Source organism: Aricia agestis, chromosome 12 (assembly GCF_905147365.1).
Source record: "Aricia agestis chromosome 12, ilAriAges1.1, whole genome shotgun sequence".
Classification (NCBI taxonomy): Eukaryota; Metazoa; Arthropoda; class Insecta; order Lepidoptera; family Lycaenidae; genus Aricia; species Aricia agestis.
In genome coordinates, this window is record NC_056417.1 from 13417640 (window position 1) to 13434699 (window position 17060).

The 17060-nt window shown below is 38.9% G+C and overlaps 1 protein-coding gene across 1 annotated transcript; it reads left to right on the plus strand.

Annotated features, from left to right (window-relative positions):
• The first annotated feature begins 1770 nt into the window (after nt 1-1770).
• Nucleotides 1771-14639, plus strand: LOC121732781 (protein shuttle craft-like). The gene is made up of 17 exons (XM_042122756.1): nt 1771-1893; nt 1991-3847; nt 4426-4602; nt 4909-5128; nt 5672-5835; nt 6123-6327; nt 6604-6728; nt 7327-7448; nt 7909-8062; nt 8380-8576; nt 9272-9396; nt 10266-10451; nt 11068-11157; nt 11866-12064; nt 12457-12609; nt 12962-13098; nt 13298-14639. Exons 2-17 carry the CDS (start codon nt 2137-2139, stop codon nt 13401-13403), a joined length of 4071 nt encoding a protein of 1356 aa, XP_041978690.1. The 5' UTR covers nt 1771-1893; nt 1991-2136; the 3' UTR covers nt 13404-14639.
• The last annotated feature ends 2421 nt before the right edge of the window (nt 14640-17060 follow it).

A 17060-nucleotide genomic window follows, 5' to 3' on the forward strand; every position in this document is an offset into this window, starting at 1 on the left:
TTAGGTTTTTTTTTTAATATAAATATAAAATTGAACTCAAAGAGTCCGCTACATACATACAGCCCAAACTTATAAAAGTATGTTAAAAAAGTTAAGGTATTAATTTTGTGTCGTCTGCCAAACGGCTCCGATATTCCACACTAGGTAGCCAGTAGCTGAAAAAGTTAGCTCTTTTTTTTTTATCTAGTTCCTCCCCCTAATATTATCAGGGCTTGTTAATTCACATAATACAATTTTTCCCAAATACTTATGAACTAATTATGAATAATTTAAAATTACCAATTATATTACAATGTTATACTTAATTACAAATAAAATTTCTAAAGTTAATACAATATCAATAGTAAAAACTCAATAAAACAGTGACACGATCCTAATATCATAGCTGTTAACTTATCAATAGAACCTAATTATTAGTATCACAGATTATAATATTGCTATTTCTCTTATAAACTACACCCACGATCGCCCTGCAAAAAGCTAGGAAGATGTCCTGCTTTTTCCCCCCCAGGATGGATGGCAGATTCTCACCCGTTATCGATGTGCCCAATTTTTGTTCAATATCGTATCTATTGCCAGTAAAAATTGGACACTCGAGTAGCAGGTGAGGAACCGTCTCCTCGACTCCGGGCTGACACAGACACGATGGATCCTCCTTCAGCTTGAATCTGTTCAAGTAGAAGGCTAATCCGCCGTGACCGGTCAGTATCTGCGAGGTGTAAAGTGTAATGTCTATCTTTTTGACTATTTTGTATGCAGCAGCAGCGCTTGGGAAAAAGAGCTTCGTGACTCCGGCCGTACCTCCCACTTCGTATCTCCCATCCCATCCCTCAATCGTATCCTCTCTTAAAATACGCTTGACGAAAGACACAGGACACAGATCGTAGTCGGGTCTCCTTCTCAACCCCAGGGCGGCTTCTTTGGCTAACTCGTCAACTCTCTCATTCCCCCTCAACCCAGCGTGCGCCTTTATGCAAAACAAGGAAATCTTCCGCCTCTGCAATGTAGCTTTTCGGAGAGCCGCCCTTGTTTGCACAGCTAGGGGATGAGGGGAATTAAGGGTGACCGCCTGAAGAGCCAACCTGGAGTCGCTCAGGATACCGACCTTCACCTCTCCACTCTTGCAGGCTATAGTTACAGCTCTTTGGAGCGCTAGAAGTTCGGCCTGGTAGACGGTGCAATACGGCGACAAAGCAAACTTGACGGCCTTTGTCTCGGCCTCACCCTTCCATACGGAGAGTACGGCCTCAACTTGGCCCTCAATCCTGCTGCCGTCCGTATAGATCCTATGGACGTGGCTGTTGACCACGTCAGCATACGATTCCTCATCTACCATCCCAAACCCCAGCTCTACCTGCTCTGCCGGATGTGGATCCTCAATCGCAAGAGCCATTCGTTCCAAAAAAGTTAGCTCAGCTTCCACGCTGGTTGGTACAATTGTCATTAAAAGTGAATCGAAGGTAAATAATTTTTTAGTGGGCTGCTAGTAGCCAGTTCACGCACCTCCGCCTTCACATTCCTGCATCGCGCTATCGAAGATTTCTAAGTGCGTCGGTATCACAGTATACAAATTACTCACGGAGGTCGGTATACTGCATAAAGTTAAAATATTAACTTTATGGTATACTGCGAGTTGCGACAACATTCACAATCCTGCATAAACCGGCGGATGGCAAAGACTATTTGAAAGCCAAAAAATGTATAAAAAGAAAAAAGTATAACTGTCAAATTAGTGTCAACCATCTCTGTCAACGTCATAGATTTCTACCACTGTCGGTTTGTCTTGTCATACAAACTTATTTTATTAAATTTTCATTTTTAGCTGTAATTTTCTTAGTTTTTTGTTACTGTAGAAGATTTTATTATATCTTTAAACTGCACAAATACGGAACCGTGAGTAAACCTTTTAAAAATCTGCCCAATCTTGCCACATGTTCAAAAAAGTCTGATCAATGTTTTACTTACGTTATCTTTTACTAAACATTTTCAGAGTGCATTAGGGTAAACCATCCCGAAGGGCCGTTGGTCCCGGCCTGGGCCTAGAAATCCTGGGACACCAGCAAGCGCTTGTAACTAGGACAAACAATATTTACATGACAAGTGAAATTTCACCATACCTTAAATTTTTCATGCAACATGTCTCAATGGAACAACTCGTATAGCTATAATGGTCAGCAGCAGCCGACCAATTCGTGGGATGGTGATGTAAACAGACAATACATGAATCAGGCTTACTACACAAATGAGCAATATGATACCAGCAACCAGTATGTCAGCTTTAATGATTTCATCTCCCAAATGCGAATTCCAAACATGCCTGCCGCTAACTCGACCAACTATAGTAACATCCAGTATCAAAATTATCCAAATGGTCAGTACACTAACATGACGAACTACCAAAGTGGACCATCACAACCATCTTCTCAGCTAGTTTATGGATACCAAACGAACACTGCCAATTTTTCGAATAATCCAGAAGTTTACCAAGATAATTTGCCAAGCCAATATAATGTGCCAGACCAGAATGGGTACACTAATGTAGTTTCAAAATCCAGGTTGACACCCACTGCTAGTGAATTTATACCTAAGAGTGCTATAAAAAGTACCGATGATAGCCAAGGACAAGAACATAAACCTGAACCGCAACCCTCCCAACCAGTAGGGCCAAAAGAAACATCAAATCGGAATCCAAGACCTTCCAGCTCCACGAACTGGCGAGAGAGACCGCAGAACTCTAACCAAGATGGTAGTGCACCTAGTGAAAACAGTCAAGTACAAAAAAGTGACAAATCTCAAAAACCCAGTGAATATAAAAATAAGCAGGAGGAAAGTAGCACATACTCTCAAAACCCTAATTTCAGAAAAGAACCAGTAAATAATCACAATGATTACAACAACAGAAGTAACAAAAATAAAAAGTCCTATGACAATTCTTCTACTTCTAAAACCAATTATCGTAATGAGCATACCAATCAAAAGACTAGCAACAATTTTAGAAACAAAAACAGAAACAATCCAGAGCCTAAAGGAAGTGATTTCAATAGTGAAAATACAGATAGTGAAAACAGGAACAATTCCAGAGGAAACAAAAATAGACAAACTCAGGACTATGAGTCTAGTTATAATAGTGAAAATAATAGTCAAAAGTCAAATACTTATTGGAATAAAAACAGAAGTAATCAGGATGGTAATAATTATGAGGGTGGACATGAGGGCAATGCAGATGACTATAGAAGTGATGCTAATCCTAGTAAAAGTAAGCAGACCCAAAACTCAGACTCAGGCTCTGAGGCTAGTTATCCTAATGAGTGCAATAGCCAAAGGACTAACAACTTTAGAAGTAAAAACAGGAGCAACCAAGGCCCTAACTATGACAGGTATAATGATGACGACACCGAATATAGAGACAGTCCAGAAACAAGCAGTAGACACTCCCAAAACCCAGGCTACGACTCTAGTTACCGTCATGAATACACAAATCAAAAGTATAGCAATAATTTTAGGAATAGAAACCGGAATCAGGAGTATAGTAGAAATTCTGGGTACTACAATGATGATGTGGATAATGAATATGATTACAATAGCCACAAGTCCAATAGATATAAGCAGGATATGGATACAGGGCGGACATACTATAATAATTCTAGACCAAAATCCACTCAGGATGTTCGGGCCAAGAATGACAACCCCAGAGGTAGAAATTGGGCTGGCAGTCAAAGAGTGAGGACAGATTATACAAAAGCAGAAGATGAGGAATTTGCTAGTTCATACATTTCATACAGGGAGGACAAGGAAAATAAAAGTCCAAAAGGAAAAGGGAAGGGAAAAAACTCCATGGCAATTACAGGTAAAGATTAAATAAATAATTTTTTTCTTTTACATGTCGAAAATCTGCAGATGACAATTAAAAAATAGTTATCATCTTTAATTACAAAATTCTTTATCTAAATTCTATATCAACATTCAAACATATTGTTTGTATATTTTTGGTTGAAAACACTGATTAGTGATTACGTAGAAGTGATTTTTAAATGTAAATACAGCCAGACAAGTTACTTGTTATAAATATTGAATTTTATTACTTCATTTATTTTCTTGATCTAATTTGATAAATTTGACAACATTTCAAAGTTTTTAAGCCTTAAATTAAAAATACCATTTCTTTAGTTTCTTCTCCTGTCTCGTGTCGCCTTATTTTAAGTCTACTTTCATATAAAAGAATAAAAAAGCCATGTTAATCTTTAACAATATATTTTAACAGTCACAAAAATTTAAAATCTTTTAAATAAAACTACTTAATATAGTTTTCATTGAATCCATTGAGTGGTAAAAAACATAGACAGCCTAAGGAACTATCATCTACCAAAATAATAATAATTAATCATTATTTTTTTTAAATCCTTTGTTACTGTTATATGCTTTCAGATGGCAAGGAATTGACACAAAGAGAGAGACTTAGTGAGCAATTAGACAAAGGAACATTGGAGTGTCTGGTTTGCTGCGAGCGTGTGAAGCAGATTGACCCCGTGTGGTACTGCGGCAACTGCTACCATGTGTTGCATCTGAGGTGCATCCGCAAGTGGGCCGTGAGCAGTATGGTTGGTGAGTCTGACCTGCCTTTTTAAATCTTTTTTAAATAAACATTTAAAAAACAATATTTTATGGTGTACAAATGTTTATAATGATGAAAGTTAAATTATATTTTAACTCAATTCTTAGTATGAAATTTAAAACTTGTAGCACCTTAAGTATTTTTATTGTGTTCATATTGATGATTTCTTCACAGTGTGAGTTTGCGAAACATGCCTTTCTTTCATACAATCTATGAATATGTGAAAGATAATAGTAAAGTCATTGACAATTTTAACAGCTTTATTCCTTGCACCTAATATTGTTTTCATCCTGTAGAAAGCAAATGGCGCTGCCCGGCGTGCCAGAATGTGAGCCAAGACATCCCCACCGAGTACCGCTGCATGTGTGGCGCGTTACGCAACCCCGAACACCAGCGCGGTGCCAGCGGTGCGCACACTTGCGGCAAAGCGTGCAAACGCACCCGCACTTGCCCGCATCCGTGCACGCTGTTATGCCATCCCGGGCCTTGCCCGCCTTGTCAGGCTACTGTTACCAAGTAAGTTTCATAGCAATAGCTACCGACTATTCGAGCGCCGCAAGACATGCAAGCGGGCGCAAATGACGGCATCCGTGCATACTGGTACCTGTCTATGCCTTGTCAACAGTCAAGCTAGTAGCTTGACAAAACGGTCTCCAAGTAAGCAAAATCTAGCAATGGATTAACATATTATTGCAGCTATTTGGCACACAAATCCATTGTGACTCACTCACTTCGAAATATTTTTCTAATAATAAAACTGGGTGTGATGCATAAATACACTTTATCGCAAACTATTATAAGCAAAATACCTCGTTCAATAAACTTCTTAAAATGTATGCTTATACTTATGAAACATAATTTTATAATCATATTTGGACAAAAATTATTGATTTATAAAATAATATTATCTTTGAACATTGTTTCCAATACTATGTTAATATTTGCGAGTTTATTACGCCAGTTTAGCTTCCGAACTGGTGGAATGTCAACACGTAAGACTTTCTAAAGTGTTCGAATTTGATCATAAATATTAATAATAATGTTTTTTTTTTTTTCTAGACAATGTGGGTGTGGCGCGGAGACTCGCACGGTGCTTTGCAGTAGCAAGCTGCCGCAAGTCTGCGGACGCGAGTGCGGACGCAAACTCGAGTGTAACGTGCACGCGTGCGCCAAGGAGTGCCATGAAGGACCTTGTGAAGCGTGCAAGGAGATTGTGACGCAAGGTTAGTGACGCAAGTTGGAAATTGTAGTACTAAATGTTAACCGCAACTTCGCTGCTCCAAAATTAGTTTACCGCGCGGAATGCGTTTGCGAGGTTTAAACTATTTTATATCCTCTCCTGGGACTCAAGTATCTTCATAGGGTCATATTTCAACGTGACGCTCGATGCAATTCAATCTATTTTTAAAAGACCCATTCAGAACTAACTTTACTACACAAGAAGTTCCAAATTTAAACGACACATCGCAACGTTTCAATGTCAATTAACCCTATGACGTTATTTATTCAGTATGCTTCTGTCCGGCTGCGGAGTCACGTACAGTACCGTGCACGGCGGAAAGCGGCGCGCGCACGCAGTGGTCGTGCGGCGCCGAGTGCGGGCGCGTGCTGGCGTGCGGCGCGCACGCGTGCCGTACGGCGTGTCACCCGCCGCCCTGCCCCGCCTGCCCGCTCCGTCCCGAAAATGTGCCCACGTGCCCCTGCGGGAACACCAAGTATGAATTTGAACCGAGCATATTAAAGCTTCTGTCACATGCAGGCTTAGCTTTCACACTAGTGAAAAAAAAAAATTGTATTAGAAAAACTGATGTAAAGAAATTAGATGTCTGCTAAGATTGAGGAATTTTAGTGACGTATTTCGTAATTAAAGTTTCCAAAACAATGTTACGCTGGTAAATTGTCATAGTCAATAATAGGTTACATAAACAAAGTCAAGTTAAATATGTCTTGTAAATATTGACTAAACATTAAAGAGCTTTACATTTTCCCAGGCTAAGCCCGAGTCAGCGCAAAACGTGCAGCGACCCGATCCCCCTGTGTGACAACATTTGCGCCAAGCCGCTTCCCTGCGGACCGCCCGGCGACAAACACTTCTGCAAGGAGAAGTGCCACGAAGGTAAATAAATGACGTCACCTTATTTACTTAGATTTGAAACTTAAGAAACTGAACATTACTAATTATTTTCCCCGCGTTCCATTTGATGTTAAAAACGATCAAAACGCTCAAAATGGGAGGCATTTTGAGCGTTTTGATCGTTTTTAACGTCAAATGGAACGCGGGGTTTGCTAGTAAATAAAGCCAATCTGGACCTATGGCATAGAAATGTGGAGCTCCGCAAGAAACTCAAACATAGAAAACCTGCAATGGTTCCAAAATAATGTGCTCAGAACTCTAACAAATGCGCCATAGTTTATCAGGAATTCAGTAATCCATGAACACCTGCAAATAGATACAATAAATGAAACAGTAAATTCATACACAACTAAATATAAGAGCAGACTTTAAAAACTTTAAGTACTTGCGCAAAATCTCCTCAATACTACAGGAGAAACTGTTCGCCTTAAAAGGAAACTTTTATACTTGGAATGTGATGTTCAAGGGAACATCATCCACTTACACCTATTAAAAGCGACCTCATCTGCAGATTATAGCTTCCATAAAGCTGATTGCTGATAGCAAAAACGGAAAAAAAATATTCTATTTTATGTTCTAGGACCGTGCCGCATTTGCCCGGACAAGACAGTACTGCAGTGCCGCTGCGGACACTCGAGCCGCGAGGTGCTATGCGCTGATCTTCCAGAAGCCAATGTCCTGTGCCAAAGGAAATGTAATAAAGTAAGTTTATAATATTATCCTGAAGAATATTATGTAACTAGCAACAGCTAAGTGGCATTTGTCAAGAATAATATGAAGTCAAGAATCCCCAATGTGGGGGAAGAGAAATATGTCGTAACTTGCAAATGGCCGCTTAATCGCTATTGGTTGTAGAAACTAGAATTAGTTCCAAGTACTCCCACTACTGCTATCAGCGCCAACATGGCGACTTTAAAACGTCAAATTTAGTTCTCTCCCCCGCATTGGGGGCGCTGATTTCGCTTCAAATAGGCACAAAAACCAGCAGTCATTTCAAAGGGTATCGTAAGTCCAGCGTACTTGTATAATGGAGGTCAGTGGTCTAAGCCCTCCCAAATGTGTTTATAAAATTAAAATGCATGTACTTTATAATAACATAAATTGAAAAAAAATAATTAATTTCATATAATATTGTGTATAATTCGCTACACTTTTTTCTCAGAAAATGTCGTGCGGTCGTCACCGGTGTCGCACGGTGTGCTGTGACGCGGCGACGCACCGTTGCACGCTCGTGTGCGGGCGTTCTCTGGCGTGCCAACTGCACCGCTGTGAGGAGTTCTGCCATACGGGACACTGTGCTCCCTGCCCTGTTGTCAGTAAGTATCGTTGTGTGGGTTGATAGATAGTTTTGTTATTATTTGGTGAGAGTTGTCTTTAAGTTGTATGGCATCGAAACAAGACCTAATAACTATGGTAACTAATTTGATGACATACAAATTGTAGTTACATAATTTCTTCACATTTTTTTACAGTATTTTATGTGTTATGAAAGGACAGTGAGTACAATCCTCGTCTGTCTACAACAAGATTAGAAGCGTGACTCTAATGATTTTTTTTAAATGTTAATTTAATAGATACCCCAGCCAATGCCTCTTTAATTAGTTAAATTATAGTTATACCCAATTGCGTGCAGGTTTCGAGGAGCTAACGTGCGCATGCGGCGCGGAGGCGGTACTCCCGCCTGTGCGGTGCGGGACGCGCGCGCCACTATGCTCCGCCCCCTGCCGCAAGCCCCGCCCCTGTGGACACCCGCCCCACCACTCCTGCCACTCCGGCGATTGCCCACCGTGTGTAGTGCTCACCACCAAGTCCTGTCATGGCCGCCATGAGGTATAATGACTTTTCGAGCGCTGCATAAAGCCATTTATCTATTGCTACCGACTACCGTCAACGTTAAATAGTCAGTTGTTCCCTAATCTGTAGAGTTTTTAAAATTCCTTTTATAGTGGATGCCAACCCCATAACAGGAATATGTGTGCGAAATTTCAAGTTTCTGGCTCTAAGCGTCAAGTTAATATTTGCCTCTTATTTAATTACACAGACAAAAAATAACGTAAATGGCAATGCGGTTATAAAAGAGTAGTGACTTTTCTAAGTATAAACCATACAAAAACAAACAAAATTCTCAATTTTATAAGTATGAAGCCCTTTCAAATAATTTCCCCCCGTTTTTTCCACATTTTCCTCTATTTCTTCGTTTGTATTAGTCTTAGCGTTATAAAATATAGCCTATAGCACTCCTCCATAAATGGGCTATCTAACACTGAAATAATTTTTCAAATCGGACTAGTAGTTCCTAAAATTAGCGCGTTCAAACAAACAAACAAACTCTGCCGCTTTATAATATTATTTTAATATAGATTGATTATTATTATTTTTTTTTATTTTATATTCAGAAGGCTTACAGACTAATAACTTAAATGGCTAATACAATAATTTAGATAAACAAATAGCTAATTACATTATTAGCTTTTTGTTTATCTAAATTATTGTATTAGTCATTATGTTATAAATGTATTTAACAGGAGCGTAAAACAATACCGTGTTCGCAAGAGGAGTTCTCGTGCGGTATGCCGTGCGGCAAACCCCTGCCGTGCGGTAAACACACCTGCATCAAAACCTGCCATAAGGGACCATGTGATGCCGGCAAGTAAGTAAAACGTTTTCAATCGTTTTATTTACAAGTTAGATAAGAAATAAGAAAGATAATTTCTTTACATAAGTATTTAAAGATAATTTATTTCACTTTTCAGATGTCAGCCAAAAACAAAAATTGTGTAAAATATTTTCATAATCATAACGCTCACTTATTGGTTAATATCTAGTTGCGACCATGTGTTTACCAATAACCTCGCCTTATAAATCGATTCCAAATATCAAACTAGCCTAACTTTAAGACTATACAGTGACAAGTTATTCAATATTCACACATTTTCTTCAACAGTTAATCACTAAAATATTACTTATTCGCGTGGGAGCCGTATATTTTTTCGGGATAAAAAGTATCGTAATATGTCCTTTCCCGGCACTCAAGTATCTCCATAGTCCATACCAAATTTCAGCAAAATCGGTTCAGCGGTTTGGTCGTGAAGAGGTAAATAAAAGACAGACAGACACACTTTCGCATTTATAATATTTGTATGGATAATGGTCCTGAATTTAATAAAACATTAAACATTTAGCCTGCGAAACCCTAAACCATCGGAACATTACTGAGAAGTTGGTAACAAAAGTTTATAAACATTAACGGCCGTTCCCAATATTTGATCTATCTCTGGTTTTGCCCTACTCGAGATAGGAATAACTCACAATTGACATAAAATATATGTCTCTAATGTCTAATGTGAGCTATTCCTATCTCTAGTAGGGCAAAACCAGAGATAGATCAAATATTGGGAACGGCCGTTAGAACCTCTTTCGTTGACTTTGATATATTCGAATTTGGAACAAGTGAAGTTCGCTGATTGAAATAAGTGGCTTATTGATAAAACCTTATGTCAGTGTGGATTTTACAAACAGGTGCACGCAGGCGTGCCGCGAGAAGCGTCCCGGGTGCGGTCACGAGTGCGCGGCGCCGTGCCACGCGGGCGCGGGCGGGGCGTGTCCCAGCGGTGCGCCGTGCCGCCGTCCCGTGCGCGCGACGTGCGCGTGCGGACGACGCTCCATGGATCGCGCGTGCACTGACAACGCGAGGGATTATGCCAAGTACGCCATTTTTCTCTGTACATTATTCTTTTACTAATAGAATTGTTTCCACAACGGATATGTTTTTTCACAACTGCTATTTTTGTCTGTCATGTGACATTTCAGTGTCTAAACATACTAGGCCGAAAATACGCGGCCATAGTTCGGCATGATTACGCCTGCAATGCGCTACGCATACAATATAACGTGACCTAATTTCGGCATGGTGTATCATCACTCATCAGTAATTTAAAATAGCTGATGAGTGATGACTGATGATACACCATGCCGAATTGCTGGCGTAATCATGCCGAACTTCGGCCACGTATTTTCGGCCTAGTGTGTTTAGAGTTTTAGATACTCAAACGTAAAGTAGCTTTATATAACTGCCGCACTCACTACTCATTGTGGATCATTAATTTCTTATATGTAATTAATTTGAAAATTTTACATAAGCCATACATTATCTGTCAAACTCTTCATTAAATTAAAAATTAATCATAATAAAATGTCTCTGGGTGCGATATGTAAATATGCACTTATTATGCAGTAAAAGAGCCACTGCCTCATTTTGTTTTTTCATATTTTCATTGGAAACTGTAAGTTAAATGATGTCTAATGAACATATTTATTTCAGACTAATGAGCACGCTAGCGGCTTCCAAAATGCAAGAAGGTGGTTCCGTAGACTTGAGCGACGTGCAGCGCCCCAGCAACATGCTAAAAACGTGAGTGGTCTGGTTATTGTTAAGATGAATTTAAATATTTTTAATGTTCTGAAAATTAGGGTCTACTGAACACAAAGTTACAAATTTTAAGCAACCTTCTTTTCGTCAAGCGGTTAGCAAACTCATAACTTTTAGTCAAGAATATTCAATCACGTTAAACTATAAACATTGAAATTATTTACAATTATATACTTTAAAAATTAAATCCCCTTACAGCTATTAGAGTTTCATCCTGCTTTCTTTTTCATATAAACGAAGAACGAGAGAAATTTATACATTACTAATTACTATACACACATATACATCTTATTTATTTATATCTTTAAACGAGCAATTCTTGTATATATACAATTGGAATCTCGGAATCGGCTTCAACGATTTTCATGAAATTTAGTATATAGGGGGTTTCGGGGGCGATAAATCGATAATCATAATCATAATCATCATTTATTTGCAAAGAATCTAGCTAGGAATCATTTTTAGAAAATGTCATTTTACATTATACAAGTATTAGCTGTAAATTGTGCAAGAATTTGCAAGTCGTAATAATGTTTCCTTCTAGTCTTAATAATACGTGGAGGACCTGATAGCTGGCTCCATAGAGGACTGGGCCTGGTTTAGGAATTGTAATCCCCATTTTTTTATCATTAATATCATGGAAATAAAAGATTTGTAATTTCGAATTCTTTTTTTTTTTCATCCATGTAGTCTAGAGTGCGACGAGGAGTGCTACGTGGAAGCGCGCAGCCGGCGCATGGCCCTCGCGCTGCAGATCCGCAATCCGGACGTGTCCGCTAAGCTGGCGCCGCGGTACGGCGACTCGCTGCGGGCGACCGCCGCGCGAGACCCCGCCTTCGCGCAGCACGTACACGACAAGCTAACGGACTTGGTGCAGCTAGCTAAAAAGGTTTGCCCACATTGTATCTTATAATTTATACTTATAAATAAGGCTGGAGTGAATGCGGCTCGTTGCATATGAGCTATTAACAGAACTAGTGATAATATAGTATATGGTGTGTACTGTGTATGTGTCCCTTACGTCTCATACCTACAATAGAGTTCAATATGAAACACACCCTAAATATTGTCTTTTTTGTATGAACACGGAGCAACGATTCAGACGTTCCAGTCACGAGCTATGCGTTATACAATTTAATATATGTCGCCAAAATAAGATCAAAATATACAGTCGTATATAAGCAATTTCTATTGTCATTTATACGTAAGTGGTAAAGAGTGACCGTCTGAAGTAGCGATGCATTTTTTTTTAATACATATTGATTTAATATTCTGTGACAGTCGAAGCAGAAGACGCGCGCACACTCGTTCCCGTCTATGAACCGTCAGAAGCGGCAGTTCATACACGAGATGTGCGAGCATTTCGGCTGCGAGAGCGTCGCGTACGACGCCGAGCCCAACCGCAACGTCGTCGCCACGGCCGACCGCGAGAAGGTGAGTGAGCGAGACGGAAAGTCCTCCGTCGCATTTGCGTGCGCGAGGGGCGTACGTGCACGTGACTCGCTTGTAAATGTATTCGTTGCGTTATGCCAAATCCCATACATTGTTGACATCTAACTTTCGAAACTAGCGAATACATTTTAACTAAGCACTAAGTTTACACTACAAAGTGGCATGTTAATGTGATGCATTTTAAATGTCCCCAGAACTAAACTTTACTTACTACACAAGCAAATACACATTGAATTGATAAACTTACCGCTCGTTGTTACTGTTTTTGCAAGCTATACGTTTTTCAAATAAAATAATCTTTTTTTTTAAAGAAAAAAATCGGTTTATATTGCAGTCGTGGCTGCCAGCTATGAGCGTGCTCGAAGTGTTAGCGCGCGAGGCGGGCAAGCGGCGCGTACCCGGGCCCGTACTTCGCGCGCCGCCCGCTCCCACCGCGACCGCACCGCAGGCCACGCCCACACAACCTAGCAAGTGAGTAGAGAGAGAGATAGGCACTGGGCTAACCAAACCTAGAATACAGTGGATTGAAATTTGGCCATGAAGTATTTAGTTAACTTCTACTTACATTCTATCCATCTGCCGCAACTTCTGTTTTTCGTTTCCGTGCAAATGAATAGCTGTCGTTTTTTACAAATAGATACACACAATCATTTATTTTTCGTAACTTCAGATCGACCGGTGGATGGGCGACTCTAACTTCCAGCAACGCGTGGGCAGCGCGGAGTCAACCGAAACAGGAAAATAAAATAGATTACTTCGATAACCCGCCCAACTAGATTGTACCGGTGCAAGGTCTAAAGGCACTACTATAAAAACCATAGACAGCAAAAATAAGTCGCATGTTTTTTTTTAACTGAAAATTAACAGTTTTTTTTTATCAAAGATAAAAGAAGTTAGTAGCTTCTAAAACCATAGACAACAGAGGTTTGACGGTTCTCTTCAAACCATAGATAACAGAGGTTTGCCATAGACAAAATTAAACTAAATACTAAGAAAGAACTCGTTTTAATAAAGTCTTATGTTGTCCAATAATAGAGTATCTATAGGTTTACAACAAGAGGAGAGGGTATTTAACTAGCATGTAAGTTAACGAAAATCAATTAAATATTTAATGGAATATCTTTAAAATTAAATGTTGTATTAGAAATTTGTAATACTTTATTAAATACTAAGTTCTAAGAAGGTTCCATAAATGTAACTAAAATGATTTCTACATATTTATTATCTGTGAACTATGCTGAAATACGATGGGAAAGGTTACTACTTAGTGCTACTACTACCTAGTGAAAAAATTGTGCTTTTGTCAAATATCTACTTGTTGGTCTAGTTATTATAATGTCCACAGCTTATGATTTCATTCTATAGGGCACAATATTTATTCAAATACCTAATTAAATAATAGCAAGATTAATTTGTGACAAAGGTTTTTAACACATGATATTTCTTATAAAAATAGAATTTGTAGATATAAGAAGCACACTCTGATTGTTATTAAAGATTTGTTATATTTTTTAGTGTGTTACACAGACTTACTGCTTAGACAATGGACTTACACAATGGATACTGCAGAATCGACTGACTCTTAGTAAGGTAGTCAGGTTTTTGTTTTTTAATAAGTAGGTTTTTTAATTAGCAAAGGATCCATTCTCTAAGTCTATACTTAAATTATTCGGTGCTGGCATCATGAATTATTGCTTTGTCTTTTGTATATTCGGTTCAAACTCAATGTTATCTATAGGTCAAAAAAATGCGATCAAATCATTTGGTAGCATTACAACACGATAACAGCTCAAAAGCTGATTAATATTTTAAGGTGGAATTGGTTGTATTGTTCTTTATAAAGTCTGGTCAATTTAATAAAATTTTGATGCAGTTTTAACCGACTTTCAAAAAAAGGGGAGGTCTATGTTTGGCTGTGGATTTTTTTTGTTTATCGAATTACGCAGAAAAACATTGTGGCTGTTGTTTCAGTGTGATGTTTATGGAATAATATATTTTGGGTCGCGGTATTACTTGACAATGTATTTTATGTTGGTAGGTAGATAAATACCAGTCATACAGACGAATTATCTATGGCCTTGGCTAAGTGACAAATAAAATAGAAAAAAATAATTTGACGTATCGCAAGCAAAGCACCATATCACTAACGCCGCGGCCGCACATGCGTCTATCGTCACGAAGCTTCGTGCTACGAGACGATACCATTGGACGATACACGCAGATCGTCCAATGGTATCATCTCAAGCACGAAGCCCTACGCAGATGCGGCCCGGGCATAAGTGTATAAACACACCATGCCGAAGATACTAACAGTGCAACAACGCTTTAAGTGAACGTGGGCGGGTCACTGCAGGTACGAGGGCTGCTATTTATGTATCCGGAATTAAAAAAAGAAACAAACATATATCATTTAATATGGTTTTATTGCTTTTCAAAATATTCGCCGCGATGATCGACACACTTTTGCATACGCTGGAACCAATTTTCATAGCACTTTTTCCATTCTGATTGAGGTATCTCCAAAACGTGCATTTTGAACGCATCAACAGCCTCTTCGCGGCTCGAAAAACGTTGACCACGTAATTTGTTCTTCGCGTATGGAAATAAAAAGAAATCGTTAGGTGCCAAATCAGGGCTGTACGGCGGATGACCAGTCAATTCGATCTTTTGACCCTCCAAAAACTGAGTTGTTTCAGCTGAGGTGTGACAGCTAGCATTGTCGTGATGTAATATGATTCTGCGTTGTCGGTTGTCCTTTCTTATTTCTTCAAAGACTTCTGGTAAACAAATGGTCGTATACCATTCAGAATTAACCGTTTTACGATTCTCTAATGGCACTGTAGCCACATGTCCATTAATTCCAAAAAAACAGGCGACCATTTGCTTCAAAGTACTTTTTGCACGAGTAACTTTTGTTGGTTTCGGCTCATCTTGGAACACCCACACCGTTGACTGTTGTTTAGTTTCGGGGTCATATGCATAGATCCAAGATTCATCACCTGTGTAGATATTATAAACGGCTTTTGACGTACCACGGTTGTATTTTTTTATCATTTTTTTGCACCAATCGACACGAGCCCGTTTTTGATCGATTGTCAAGTTGTGCGGAATCCAACGCGAACATATTTTTTTTACAGCCAAATGTTCGTGTAATATCTTATGTATGCTCGTCATACTTATGCCTAAGGACGCCTCTATCTCGCGATATGTAACATGACGATCACGCATTATTAGTTCCCGCACAGCATCTATATTTTGTGGGACAACAGCTGTTTTTGGGCGACCTTCTTTATTTTCATCCGTGAGCATAGACCGCCCACGATTAAACTCACTGTACCAGTGATAAACAGTGGTTTTTGATGGTGCTTCATCTCCAAAAGTTGCGGTGAGTTGAATAAAGAACTGTTGTTGATTTAGCCCACGCCGAAAATCGTAGTAAATCGTTGCACGAAAATGTTCACGCGTTAAATCCATGGCAAATGAAGACACGCAATTTTCAAAATGACGCCACAATGGAAAAATAATTGACAGTCACATGAAACAAAATGTATTCTTCAACCAAAGAGTTATATTTTCAAATGTTGTAATTACTTTTTAAATATTGTTCTTGTAAGTGGCCAGTTCCGGATACATAAATAGCAGCCCTCGTAAAGGAGAATTGTCAAAAAGGCGTTTCTGTATCATGGCGGCGTTAGTTCCTTTTTTCGCCACGTTCATTTGACCGCATCATAGCGTCGCGTTATGTCAAATCTCATACATTTTATTTTTAACTTCGCCGTCGAATGCAAGTTGTCTAAGTACAGAGGTCCACAGATAATATTCCGTTATACGCCTGAGGTCCACGCGATACGGCTGATGTGTGTTCATTTACAATTTTGATACATGTAAAGTAATGGATTGTAGATATTGTTAGCACAAATTATACTCAAGTGTAAGCTCACGTCAATAAAATTATATCATTACGTCGTCATAATACTAATATAAAACATTGAGATGTCCTAGTTCAAGATTGTTTTATTTTATACCTGTCTATAAATGACGTTTGTTTTTAGTAAACAATGCTAAAGTCCAAATGTAGGATACAGAGAAATTGACAACCTTAGAAGGCCACTTGTGTCTTCCACTCGCACAAAATATTGGTAAGTATCTCGTTTCCACATGCACTTTGTGTGAAACTTTAAATCGCAAATTCTGAAAAATATTGCTTTTTGAACCCTTAAAAATTTTGGTCGCGGTCCGCGATACCAAGACTAAAATGTGTTTGTGGCCCGTATAAAAAAAGATTGATTACCACTGACTTAAGCTATTATAATACACTAGACGCGCGTATTTCTTTTACGGCGACTGGGCTTATTAAAATAAATGTAATAAGTGAAGCCTCCATTGCTATAGTATTGGTCAAAGTTTTAATTAGCTTAAAAATAATAGCATTT

Coding starts and splice junctions, on each gene's coding strand:
- LOC121732781 (XM_042122756.1), top strand. CDS start 2,137: ATGTCTCAATGGAACAACTCGTATAGCTATAATGGTCAGCAGCAGCCG. Junction 9,397..10,265: donor GGACCATGTGATGCCGGCAA/GTAAGTAAAACG, acceptor TTTTACAAACAG/GTGCACGCAGGCGTGCCGCG. Junction 11,158..11,865: donor CCCAGCAACATGCTAAAAAC/GTGAGTGGTCTG, acceptor TCATCCATGTAG/TCTAGAGTGCGACGAGGAGT.